The following is a 14,128-nucleotide window of genomic DNA, read 5'->3' as shown; positions in this document are numbered from 1 at the left end:
CAAATACCGGAGCCGACAAAGTGTAAAAAAAAAGACAATCTGTAACTGTGCCCTTGAGCAAGGCACTTAACCCTCATTGCTTCAGGGGCGCTGTACAATGGCGACCCTGGCCATGACCCCACTCCCTGCGGGTGTCCAAGGGGGATATGCAAGAAACATTTTCATTACGCACTTGTGTGTAACAGGACAAATATAAACAACCCCCAAATTATTATTATTACATGGCAGGCAGCTGTTTAGGCTACAACCAGGCACCATGCCCTCAGTGTTACAGCCTACAACCAGGCACCATGTCCTCAGTGTTACAGCCTACAACCAGGCACCATGCCCTCAGTGTTACAACCTACAACCAGGTACCATGTCCTCAGTGTTACAGCCTACAACCAGGCACCATGCCCTCAGTGTTACAGCCTACAACCAGGTACCATGTCCTCAGTGTTACAGCCTACAACCAGGCACCATGTCCTCAGTGTTACAGCCTATAACCAGGCACCATGCCCTCAGTGTTACATCCTATAACCAGGCACCAAGTCCTCAGTGTTACAGCCTACAACCAGGCACCATGTCCTCAGTGTTACAGTCTACAACCAGGCACCATGCCCTCAGTGTTACAGCCTACAACCAGGCATCATGTCCTCAGTGTTACAGCCTACAACCAGGCACCATGCCCTCAGTGTTACAGCCTACAACCAGGCATCATGTCCTCAGTGTTACAGCCTACAACCAGGCACCATGCCCTCAGTGTTACAACCTATAACCAGGCACCATGCCCTCAGTGTTACATCCTATAACCAGGCACCATGTCCTCAGTGTTACAGCCTACAACCAGGCACCATGCCCTCAGTGTTACAGCCTACAACCAGGCATCATGTCCTCAGTGTTACAGCCTACAACCAGGCACCATGCCCTCAGTGTTACAGCCTACAACCAGGCACCATGTCCTCAGTGTTACAACCTACAACCAGGCACCATGCCCTCAGTGTTACAACCTACAACCAGGCACCATGCCCTCAGTGTTACAACCTACAACCTACAACCAGGCACCATGCCCTCAGTGTTACAGCCTACAACCAGGCACCATGCCCTCAGTGTTACAGCCTACAACCAGGCACCATGTCCTCAGTGTTACAGCCTACAACCAGGCACCATGCCCTCAGTGTTACAGCCTACAACCTACAACCAGGCACCATGCCCTCAATGTTACAACCTACAACCAGGTACCATGCCCTCAGTGTTACAGCCTACAACCTACAACCAGGCACCATGCCCTCAATGTTACAACCTACAACCAGGTACCATGCCCTCAGTGTTACAGCCTACAACCTACAACCAGGCACCATGCCCTCAGTGTTACAACCTACAACCTACAACCAGGCACCATGCCCTCAGTGTTACAGCCTACAACCAGGCACCATGTCCTCAGTGTTACAACCAGGCACAATGTCCTCAGTGTTACATCCTATAACCAGGCACCATGCCCTCAGTGTTACAACCTACAACCAGGCACCATGTCCTCAGTGTTACAGCCTACAACCAGGCACCATGCCCTCAGTGTTACAACCTACAACCAGGCACCATGCCCTCAGTGTTACAGCCTACAACCAGGCACCATGCCCTCAGTGTTACAGCCTACAACCAGGCACCATGCCCTCAGTGTTACAACCTACAACCAGGCACCATGCCCTCAGTGTTACAGCCTACAACCAGGCACCATGCCTTCAGTGTTACAGCCTACAACCAGGCACCATGCCTTCAGTGTTACAGCCTAGAACCAGGCACCATGCCATCAGTGTTACAACCTACAACCAGGCACCATGCCCTCAGTGTTACAACCTACAACCAGGCACCATGTCCTCAGTGTTACCGCCTACAACCAGGCACCATGCCCTCAGTGTTACAGCCTACAACCAGGCACCATGTCCTCAGTGTTACAGCCTACAACCAGGCACCATGTCCTCAGTGTTGCAGCCTACAACCAGGCACCATGTCCTCAGTGTTACATCCTGTTAATAACATGTTACATGCCTCCAAACCTGGCTAACACTTAACTCTCAAAGTGCGCTCCTTGTACTCCATTTCATTGCGAAACACGACAAGAGTGGCAAGGATTGGAATGATGACGCATACAGACTGTATTTCTCTTAACCTGGTAATTTGGGGAAAGTTACTGGAATTTTTCCACCCTAGCAGCCAGGTTTTTTCCCAAGCAGCTAACTTCTCGTATTGGAACGAAGATGTAGTTAAAAGCTAAATGGAACAGTTCTCACATAGAAGGAATAATAATGTATTGTTTATTTTCCCAGGAAAAGTGAGTCCAAACACAGTTGAGGGCATTATTAAATCCCCCTCCAGTTATAACAATTCAGCTCTCGTAAAGAGGACTGCCTGCCGCCCACTTCCCCTTTACCCTCTTTTAGTGTGTGTCCCAAATGGCATCATATTCACTATATAGTGCACTATCTTTTTTATTTTTTTTTAACAAAAGCCCTATTGTGGGACAAAAAGGTATTAGTCTGCCCAGTCTGAGATGTTGGCAGCTTACCCTCTTCTCCTTCTCTAGCCACAACTAGACAGAGTAGAGGGAAGTGAAAGAGGATTTAGTCTTTACCTCAGACACCCTTAGTTAGCATCAAACAACACTAACAAGTCCAGCTTTTTGAACAAGATCTGTGTACTTTAGCCAATTTCTTTTTTTTTTCTTCTTCTTCTCTCTCAGAAAGATCAGTCTGGCATCTCTTCTCTAGCATATCTTTAGACAACTCATTTTTTATTTTTTATTTTTTTTTAATCGATCAAAATATTTGTTTTTCCATTTAAGAGCTGTGGCTTTTGGATGGAAATTGGAGAGTTAGCCTATCACAGTGAATTCACGCAATAAGTCGGATTCAAAAATGTTCACGAGTCAGAGTCTTGTTAAGTAGAGAGTTGAGATAACACTGGAATACTTAGCCTTTTCCATGAAATGATCTCTATCAGAAGAATTGTGGGTTGGGATGACATCCTCTGATTCATGTCTTCTGGGTTATTGGTGTAAACACAGTTGATGATGGCATGATGGGTTAAACAGGTTTACAGGGTTTGACTGTCAATCATCCCATTACCCAACATGATAATATTCCATTATTTAGACAGCTTTCACCATTACTTACAGACTAATAGACTTGATGAAGGTTTGGGTTTCTATGTTTATGGGCGGTTTACAAGGATGTGTTTTGACTATGAGGTTAACAAGGATGTGTTTTGAATGTGAGGTTTACAAGGATGTGTTTTGACTGTGAGGCTTACAAGGATGTGTTTTGACTGAGGTTACAGGGATGTGTTTTGACTGTGAGGCTTACAAGGATGTGTTTTGACTGTGAGGCTTACAGGGATGTGTTTTGACTGTGAGGCTTACAGGGATTTGTTTTGACTGTGAGGCTTACAAGGATGTGTTTTGACTGTGAGGCTTACAAGGATGTGTTTTGACTGTGAGGCTTACAAGGATGTGTTTTGACTGTGAGGTTTACAAGGATGTGTTTTGACTGTGAGGCTTACAAGGATGTGTTTTGACTGTGAGGTTTACAAGGATGTGTTTTGACTGTGAGGTTTACAAGGATGTGTTTTGACTGTGAGGTTCACAAGGATGTGTTTTGACTGTGAGGTTTACAGGGATGTGTTTTGACTGTGAGGTTTACAAGGATGTGTTTTGACTGTGAATTATCTGTTTACTCAAACGTTGTAATATTATAAAGGTAGTTCTAGCAGTGTTGTTCTTTAAGTGTCTGTCTGTCTGCCTGCCTGCCTGCCGGTCTGTCTGCCTGTCTTTTGTGGGGTTCTGTGTGTGCATTAGACCAGTTGTAATTCGTCTCTTATCTTCTATGTGCAGGTTGTGCAGTCTGACTCTGAAGAGGCTGGTGGTCCTGAGGGAGTTGGATAAGGAGCTCATCTCTGTGGTCATCGCTGTCAAGATCCAGGTATGACCATCACGTTCCCCTTCAGAAACACCTCACATGGCTGGAGGGACGACAGGAACACACCCGAATGCAATATCTACACATACTGTACACAATCTAAATGCTGCATTCACACACAGCTTACACATACAGTGCATTCAGAAAGTATTCAGACCCCTGGACTTTTTCCCACATTTTGTTACGTTTTACAGCCTTATTCTAAAATGGATTAAATCGTTTTTTCCCCGCATCAATCTACATACAATACCCCATAATGACAAAGCAAAAATAGGTTTTTGGAAATGTTTTCAAAAAAATAAATAAACAGAAATATGACATTTACGTAAGTATTCAGACCCTTTACTCAGTACTTTGTTGAAGCACCTTTGTCAGCGATTACAGCCTTGAGTCTTCTTGGGTATGACGCTACAAGCTTGGCACACCTGTATTTTGTGAGTTTCTCCCATTCTTCTCTGTAGATCCTCTCAAGCTCTGTCAGGTTAGATGGAGAGCATCGCTGCACAGCTATTTTCAGGTCTCTCCAGAGATGTTTGATGTCTTGTCCCGAAGCCACTCATGCGTTGTCTTGGCTGTGCGCTTAGGGTCGTTGGAATGTGAACCTTCACACCAATCTGAGGTTCTGAGCGCTTTGGAGCAGGTTTTCATCAAGGATCTCTCTGTACTTTGCTCCGTTCATCTTTCCTTCGATCCTGACTAGTCTCCCAGTCCCTGCCGCTGAAAAACAGCCCCCCACCGCATGATGCAGCCACCACCATGCTTCACCGTAGGGATGGTGCTAGGTTTCCTCCAGATGTGACGCTTGGCATTCAGGCCAAAGAGTTCAATCTTGGTTTCATCAGACCAGAGAATCTTTTTTCTCATGGTCTGAGAATCCTTAAGGTGCCTTTTGGCAAACTCCAAGCGGGCTGTCATGCGCCTTTTACTGAGGAGTGGCTTCCGTCTGGCCACTCTACCATAAAGGCCTGATTGGTGGAGTGTTGCAGATGGTTGTTCTTCTGGAAGGTTCTCCCATCTCCATAGAGGAACTCTGGAGCTCTGTCAGAGTGACCATTGGGTTCTTGGTCACCTCCCTGACCAAGGCCCTTCTCCCCTGATTGCTTAGTTTGACCGAGCGGCCAGCTTTAGGAGTCTTGGTGGTTCCAAACTTATTTCCTTTAAGAATGATGGAGGCCACTGTGTTCTTGGGGACCTTCAATTCTGCAGACATTCAACTGTGGGACCTTTATATAGACAGGTGTGTGCCTTTCTGAATTCATCACAAGTGGACTTCAATCAAGTTGTAGAAACATCTCAAGGATGATCAATGGAAACAGGATTCACCTGAGCTCAATTTGGAGTCTCACTGCAAAGGGTCTGAATACTTATGTCAATAAGGTATTTCTGTTTTTTTATTTTCTATACATTTGCAAACATTTCTACAAACATGTTCGTCGCTTTGTCATTATGAGGTATTGTGATGTCATTACGGGGTATTGTAATGTCATTATGAGGTATTGTGATGTCATTATGGGTTTTGTAATGTCATTATGAGGTATTGTGATGTCATTTTTCTTGATCCAAGATGGCGTAGCAGTCAGACGTCTTTGTCCTTCGTCTTGTCGTGTCCCATGTATGTGTATATATATTTACATCTTTTCTTCGCATATGTTTTTATATTTGTTTTTCTAAAAACTCAACCTCAAAACACTCTCTTGCAACCCGCCTCACCAATTTAAAAAAAAAAGGATTATTTACCTCAAATCTGAAATCCACAACAGAAGCTAGCTAGCGGTTAGCCAGTTCAGAACGCCCATCTGCGGCCCGCTAATCGTTAGCTGTCTTATCGGCTGCTATCTGAATAAGTCTATTGGACAATTTTCTTGGGCCACTATAACTATTTTGCCAATTGGACTGGTCCCCCATACCACACGGAACCCCACTAATCTACAGATGGAAACGCACGAGGTGGCTAAAAACAGACCTCCCTCCATCTTCTGCCAGTGAAATAAGCCAATAAACACTAACCAGAACAGCAATGGACAAGGCATAATGACATTAAGGAGAGGCATGCTTAGCCGAGTGATCATAAGGGTCCCGTAAGATTCAGACAGCTAGCCGGGCCATAGGAATCTCACGGGACCCTTATGATCACTTGGCTAAGCATGCCTCTCCTTAATGTCAATATGTCTTGTCCATTGCTGTTCTGGTTAGTGTTTATTGGCTTATTTCACTGAAGAGCCTCTAGCCCTGCTCATTATACCTTATCCAACCTTTCAGTTCCACCACCCACACATGCTATGACATCTTCTGGTTTCAATGATGTTTCTAGAGACAATATCTCTCTCATCATCACTCAATGCCCAGGTTTACCTACACTGTATTCACATCCTACCATACCTTTGTCTGTACATTATACCTTGAAGCCATTTTATCGCCCCCAGAAACCTGCTCCTTTTACTCTCTGTTCCGGACGTCCTAGACGACCAATTCTCATAGCTTTTAGCCGTACCCTTATCCTCCTCCTCCTCTGTCCCTCTGGCGATGCACCTCTCATCACCGCTCATCACCTCTCTCATCACTCCTCTGGCGATGTAGATGTGAATCCAGGCCCTGCAGTGCCTAGCTTCACTCCTATTCCCCAGGCGCTCTCTTTTGATGACTTCTGTAACCGTAATAGCCTTGGTTTCATGCATGTTAACATTAGAATCCTTCTCCCTAAGTTTGTTTTATTCACTGCTTTGGCACACTCTGCCAACCCGGATGTCCTAGCCGTGCCTGAATCCTGGCTTAGGAAGTCCACCAAAAACTCTGAAATCTTCATCCCTAACTTCAACATTTTCAGACAAGATAGAACGGCCAAAGGGGGCGGTGTTGCAATCTACTGCAGAGATAGCCCGCAGAGTTCTGTCCTACTATCCAGGTCTGTACCCAAACAAGTCTCTCACCGTTGCCGCCTGCTATAGACCACCCTCTGCCCCCAGCTGTTCTCTGGACACCATATGTGAACTGATTGCCCCCCATCTATCTTCAGAGCTCGTGCTGCTAGGTGACCTAAACTGGGACATGCTTAACACCCCAGCCATCCTACAATCCAAGCTTGATGCCCTCAATCTCACACAAATTATCAATGAACCTACCAGGTACCACCCCAAAGCCGTAAACACGGGCATCATCATAGATATCATCCTAACCAACGTGCCCTCTAAATACACCTCTGCTGTTTTCAACCAAGATCTCAGCGATCACTGCCTCATTGCCTGCATCCATAATGGGTCAGCGGTCAAACGACCTCCACTCATCACTGTCAAACGCTCCCTGAAACATTTCAGCGAGCAAGCCTTTATAATCGACCTGGCCCGGGTATCCTGGAAGGATATTGACCTCATCCCGTCAGTAGAGGATGCCTGGTTATTTTTTTTAAATGCCTTCCTCACCATCTTAAATAAGCATGCCCCTTTCAAGAAATTTAGAACCAGGAACAGATATAGCCCTTGGTTCTCTCCAGACCTGACTGCCCTTAACCAACACAAAAACATCCTGTGGCGTTCTGCATTAGCATCGAACAGCCCCCGTGATATGCAACTTTTCAGGGAAGTTAGAAACCAATATACACAGGCAGTTAGAAAAGCCAAGGCTAGCTTTTTCAAGCAGAAATTTGCTTCTTGCAACACAAACTCAAAAAAGTTCTGGGACACTGTAAAGTCCATGGAGAATAAGAACACCTCCTCCCAGCTGCCCACTGCACTGAGGAAAGGAAACTCTGTCACCTCCGATAAATCCACTATAATTGAGAATTTCAATAAGCATTTTTCTACGGCTGGCCATGCTTTCCACCTGGCTACCCCTACCGCGGTCAACAGCACTGCACCCCCCACAGCTACTCGCCCAAGCCTTCCCCATTTCTCCTTCTCCCAAATCCAGTCAGCTGATGTTCTCAAAGAGCTGCAAAATCTGGACCCCTTCAAATCAGCCGGGCTAGACAATCTGGACCCTTTCTTTCTAAAATTATCTGCCGAAATTGTTGCAACCCCTATTACTAGCCTGTTCAACCTCTCTTTCATGTCGTCTGAGATTCCAAAAGATTGGGAAGCAGCTGCTGTCATCCCCCTCTTCAAAGGAGGGGATACTCTTGACCCAAACTGCTACAGACCTATATCTATCCTACCCTGCCTTTCTAAGGTCTTCGAAAGCCAAGTCAACAAACAGATTACCGACCATTTCGAATCCCACCGCACCTTCTCTTGCTATGCAATCTGGTTTCAGAGCTGGTCATGGGTGCACCTCAGCCTCGCTCAAGGTCCTAAATGATATCGTAACCGCCATCGATAAGAAACAATACTGTGCTGCCGTATTCATTGACCTGGCCAAGGCCTTCGACTCTGTCAATCACCACATCTTCATCGGCAGACTCAATAGCCTTGGTTTCTCAAATGATTGCCTCGCCTTGTTCACCAACTACTTCTCAGACAGAGTTCAATGTGTCAAATCGGAGGGCCTGCTGTCCGGGCTTCTGGTATTCTCTATGGGGGTGCCACAGGGTTCAATTCTTGGGCCAACTATTTTCTCTGTATACATCAATGATGTCGCTCTTGCTGCTGGTGAGTCTCTGATCCACCTCTACGCAGACAACACCATTCTGTATACTTCTGGCCCTTCTTTGGACACTGTGTTAACAACCCTCCAGACGAGCTTCAATGCCATACAACTCTCCTTCCGTGGCCTCCAACTGCTCTTAAATACAAGTAAGTCTAAATGCATGCTCTTCAACCGATCGCTGCCTGCACCTGCCCGCCCATCCAGCATCACTACTCTGGACGGTTCTGACTTAGAATATGTGGACAACTACAAATACCTAGGTGTCTGGTTAGACTGTAAGCTCTCCTTCCAGACTCACATCAAACATCTCCAATCCAAAGTTAAATCTAGAATTGGCTTCCTATTTCGCAACAAAGCATCCTTCACTCATGCTGCCAAACATACCCTCGTAAAACTGACCATCCTACCGATCCTCGACTTCGGCGATGTCATTTACAAAATAGCCTCCAATACCCTACTCAATAAACTGGATGCAGTCTATCACAGTGCCATCCGTTTTGTCACCAAAGCCCCATATACTACCCACCACTGCGACCTGTACGCTCTCGTTGGCTGGCCTTCGCTTCATACTCGTCGCCAAACCCACTGGCTCCAGGTCATCTAAAAGACCCTGCTAGGTAAAGTCCCCCCTTATCTCAGCTCACTGGTCACCATAGCAGCACCCACCTGTAGCACGCGCTCCAGCAGGTATATCTCTCTGGTCATCCCCAAAGCCAATTCCTCCTTTGGCCGTCTCTCCTTCCAGTTCTCTGCTGCCAATGACTGGAACGAACTACAAAAATCTCGGAAACTGGAAACACTTATCTCCCTCACTAGCTTTAAGCACCAGCTGTCAGAGCAGCTCACAGATCACTGCACCTGTACATAGCCCATCTATAATTTAGCCCAAACAACTACCGCTTCCCCTACTGTATTTATTTATTTTATTTATTTTGCTCCTTTGCACCCCATTATTTCTATTTCTACTTTGCACTTTCTTCCACTGCAAATCTACCATTCCAGTGTTTTACTTGCTATATTGTATTTACTTTGCCACCATGGCCTTTTTTGCCTTTACCTCCCTTATCTCATCTCATTTGCTCACATTGTATATAGACTTATTTTTCTACTGTATTATTGACTGTATGTTTGTTTTACTCCATGTGTAACTCTGTGTTGTTGTATGTTGTCGAACTGCTTTGCTTTATCTTGGCCAGATCGCAATTGTAAATGAGAACTTGTTCTCAACTTGCCTACCTGGTTAAATAAAGGTGAAATAAAAAGAAATAAAAAATTATGGGGTATTGTGATGTCATTATGAGGTTTTGTGATGTCATTAGGTGGTATTGTGATGTTGATTGATGAGGAAATCATTTTATTTAATCCATTTTAGAACAAGGCTGTAATGTAACAAAATGTGGAAAAATTCCAGGGGTTCTGAATACTTTCTGAGTGCGCTGTACTGTATATCCTGTATGTACACTGCATACATGTCACACACATCCTCTCAGACAAATGTTATTCAACCTGGCTGATGTTTTTTCCCCGTGCATCATTTCCCCCCACTTCCTCTACTGGTATCTGCTGGTTGAATATTATAGCTTTGTAGAGCATTGCATAATTTAAAATGCAACCCGAGATAATACCACTCAGATTTTTTTAACATGACTTAAAAACGTAATCCTATGCAACATTAAGCTATTAAAAACAGTTGTGTAGCAGTGAGGTTTGTGCAGTAGGCTATAGGCCCAGTACATGATCTCCGCATATTGTCTTTGCTTGAATTGCTCTGCCAATGCATTGTTGTTTGGAACCATTTAAAAACAAAAACAAAAAACAAAAAAGATATTAAAAAATTTGAGGTAGGCTGTATTTTATTGTATGATCACACCGGTAAGTAGATCAGTTGTTGTATTACTGCAGGCACAGCTGAGTGAGCATTAACATTAAAATATTTTACTGGGCTGTTGGAGCATCTGATGGTCAGTCTCAGCAGTGCTCCTCAACATCCCTCCGCTGACCAAAAAAGGACACCGTCTTCCGGCTGATGGGCGAAACTCGAGTCGCACCGCATTACTTCTGCCTCATGGACAAATTCATGTTTGTTACTCTTATGAAAAGAGAAAGTGAAATATTTAGCGATATTAAAGAAGGGCCAAGCCGCTAATAACAAGGCAAGCCTATATAGGATACACCTTCCTACTCATTTAGTACAGCCGCACTGCTTGTTGTAGCGCTGAGTGGGAAATAGGAAGAACACACATTTTAATGGTTTATAAAAGTGTTGAATATAAAGTATTGACAGTGCTGAGTGAGAATTTAAACATGAACTCACTCATTAAAAAAGCAGCTCTTTGCTGTATTCGTTGACAGTCTCTCTGTAGTCGTGGTTTTAAACGTTTAGAAACCCTATCAACTTTACTGTATCTTTCTTTTCCACCTGTTAAGTTACTGCAGACATGATCATCTGAGCCATCCGATTGGCCAGGGGTAGGCCTTATACTGCACTTGATTTGCTGTCAGGGACCGCCGCGAAGGAAGGGTTTTGTGCCTTCAGACACATGAAATGGGTCAAAATGGGAACACTTAGCCTACTCGGCTTGCAGAGCAGACCGTCAACAGCGTGAGACCAATAACAAAACGATAGGAATGCAATGCTTTATCATAGTTTTTAGTTTTTTAACAGAAATGTTTGGTGACTATGAATGCCTTGGAGATCGATCGCGATCGACCAGTTGGTGACTGACCGCTGTTGTAGAGCATTGATTATTTTGTAAAGCATTGCTTCATTTATTTTGTAAAGCATTGCTTCATTTATTTTGTAAAGCATTGCTTATTGCCGTCATGGTATCGCTGTCAAAATCATATCACACTGACTTCTAAATCAATGTTCCACGAAGAACCATGTGGTTGTTTACACCTGCTTTAGTTGAATACACAGATCGCAAGTCACTGTGGATAACGGCGTCTGCTAAACTAAATTATTTTTAATCAGTCCTTCTAAGATTTAGCGATTTCTGCCATCGGAACGTCACAATTTTCCCGCGTTTTATGCGAGGGCTTGTAAATTTGTCTAATGACTGCATGAAACAGTCAAATCCTGGTGGGACTGGATAATGGAAATGAGTACTGGTCTGATGTGATTCCTTTCCCAAGGGTTCCAAGAGGATCCTGAGGTCCCATGAGATAGTGCTGCCCCCTAGTGGCTCAGTGGAGACTGACCTGGCTCTCACCTTCTCACTGCAGGTAAACATTAGGTAGACAGACTGACCTGGCTCTTACCTTCTCACTGCAGGTAAACACTAGACAGACAGACTGACCTGGTTCTCACCTTCTCACTGCAGGTAAACACTAGGTAGACAGACAGACAGATTGACCTGGCTCTCACCTTCTCACTGCAGGTAAACACTAGACAGACAGACTGACCTGGCTCTCACCTTCTCACTGCAGGTAAACACTAGATAGACAGACTGACCTGGTTCTCACCTTCTCACTGCAGGTAAACACTAGGTAGACAGACAGACAGATTGACCTGGCTCTCACCTTCTCACTGCAGGTAAACACTAGACAGACAGACTGACCTGGCTCTCACCTTCTCACTGCAGGTAAACACTAGACAGACAGACTGACCTGGCTCTCACCTTCTCACTGCAGGTAAACACTCTAGATAAACTTGTCTGTTGGCTTTTCTGCATATACAGTACCAGTCAGAAGTTTGGACACACCTACTCATTCAAGGGTTTTTCTTTATTTTCACTATTTTCTACATTGTAGAATACTAGTGAAGACATCACAACTATGAAATAACACATATGGAATCATGTAGTAACCCCCAAAAAAGTGTTAAACAAATGTTTTCATATTTTAGATTCTTCAAAGTAGCCACCCTTTATCTTGATGACAGCTTTGCAAACTTTTGGCATTCTCTCAACCAGCTTCAAGAGGAGGTCACCTGGAATGCATTTAAATTAACAGGCGTTCCTTGTTAAAAGTTAATTTGTGGAATTTCTTGCCTTATTGCGTTTGAGCATTTCAGTTGTGATGTGACAAGGTAAGGGGGTATACAGAAGATAGCCCTATTTGGTAAAAGACCAAGTCCATATTATGGCAAGAACAGCTCAAATAAGTAAAGAGAAATGACAGTCCATAATTACTTTAAGACATGAAGGTCAGTCAATCATGAAAATTTCAAGAACTTTGAAAGTTTCTTCAAGTGCAGTCGTAAAAACCATCAAGCTCTATGATGAAACTGGCTCTCATGAGGACCGCCACAGGAAAGGAAGACCCAGAGTTACCTCTGCTGCAGAGGATATGTTCATTAGAGTTAACCGCAGCTTAGATTGCAGCCCAAATAAATGCTTCACAGAGTTCAAGTTACAGACACATCTCAACATCAACTGTTCAGAGGAGGCTGTGTGAATCAGGCCTTCATGGTGGAATTGCTGCAAAGAAACCACTACTAAAGGACACCAATAATAAGAAGAGACTTTCTTGGGCCAAGAATTATGAGCCATGGACATTAGACTGGTGGAAATCTGTCCTTTGGTCTGGAGTCCAAATTTGAGATTTTTGGTTCCAACCGCCGTGTCTTCGTGAGACGCAGAGTAGGTGAACGGATGATCTCCGCATGTGTGGTTCCCACCGTGAAGCATGGAGGAGGTGGTGTGATGGTGTGGGGGTGCTTTGCTGGTGACACTGTCTGTGATTTATTTACAATTCAAGGCACACTTAACCAGCATGGCTACCACAGCATTCTGCAGCGATACGCCATCCCATCTGGTTTGTGCTTAGTGGGACTATCATTTGAACAAGTGCTCAGCATATGTGGGAACTCCTTCCAGACTGTTGGAAAAGCATTCCTCATGAAGCTGGTTGAGAGAATGCCAAGAGTGTGCAAAGCTGTCATCAAGGCAAAGGGTGGCTACTTTGAAGAATCTCAATTCTAAAAAGAAAATGTATTTGTTTAACACTTTTTTTTTTGGTTACTACATGATTCCATATGTGTTATTTCATAGTGTTGATGTCTTCACTATTATTCTACAATGTAGAAAATAGTGAAAATAAAGAAAAACCCTTGAATGAGTAGGTGTGTCCAAACTTTTGTCTGGTACTGTAGGTCAGAGTCAGCTTGGGTTTGAATCTGGCCCACTGCCCTTTGACTCATCCTCATCCTCGTCCACATCCTATCTTCCCTGTCATGCCAACACTGTTCTATACTTTAAGAAAATACCTGGCTAATTCTTCTCTCTATTTTGTTTTGTTTTTCATCCATCCTCAGTACCCTCACTTCCTGAAGAGAGAGGGTAACAAGCTCCAGATCCTGCTGCAGAGGAGGAAGAGATACAAGAACAGGACTATCCTGGGATACAAGACCCTGGCTGTAGGAACCATCGACATGGCTGAGGTAAAAACACAATGATACAAGACCCTGGCTGAGGTAAAAACACAATGAGACAAGACCCTGGCTGAGTTAAAAACACAATGAGACAAGACCCTGGCTGAGGTAGGAACACAATGAGACAAGACCCTGGCTGAGTTAAAAACACAATGAGACAAGACCCTGGCTGAGGTAGGAACACAATGAGACAAGACCCTGGCTGAGGTAGGAACACAATGAGACG

The 14,128-nt window shown here is 44.5% G+C and overlaps 1 protein-coding gene across 4 annotated transcripts in view; it reads left to right on the top strand.

Moving 5' to 3' along the window:
• Positions 1 to 14,128, top strand: part of pacs2 (phosphofurin acidic cluster sorting protein 2) — a 195,448-nt gene that overhangs the window by 131,130 nt on the left and 50,190 nt on the right. For 3 of the 4 annotated variants that reach the window (XM_045708134.1, XM_045708102.1, XM_045708173.1), the window contains exons 2-4: positions 3,866 to 3,953; positions 11,664 to 11,753; positions 13,786 to 13,911. In XM_045708134.1, the coding sequence (XP_045564090.1) occupies positions 3,866 to 3,953; positions 11,664 to 11,753; positions 13,786 to 13,911 (304 nt within the window). Of the gene's footprint in view, positions 1 to 3,865; positions 3,954 to 11,663; positions 11,754 to 13,785; positions 13,912 to 13,954 lie in introns of those variants that run through there. The other variant, XM_045708276.1, reaches the window with a different exon arrangement.

Source organism: Salmo salar, chromosome ssa01 (genome assembly GCF_905237065.1).
Source record: "Salmo salar chromosome ssa01, Ssal_v3.1, whole genome shotgun sequence".
Lineage (NCBI taxonomy): Eukaryota > Metazoa > Chordata > Actinopteri > Salmoniformes > Salmonidae > Salmo > Salmo salar.
The sequence above is the reverse complement of the archived record's forward strand: the minus strand, read 5'-3'. Positions and strand labels throughout refer to the sequence as shown.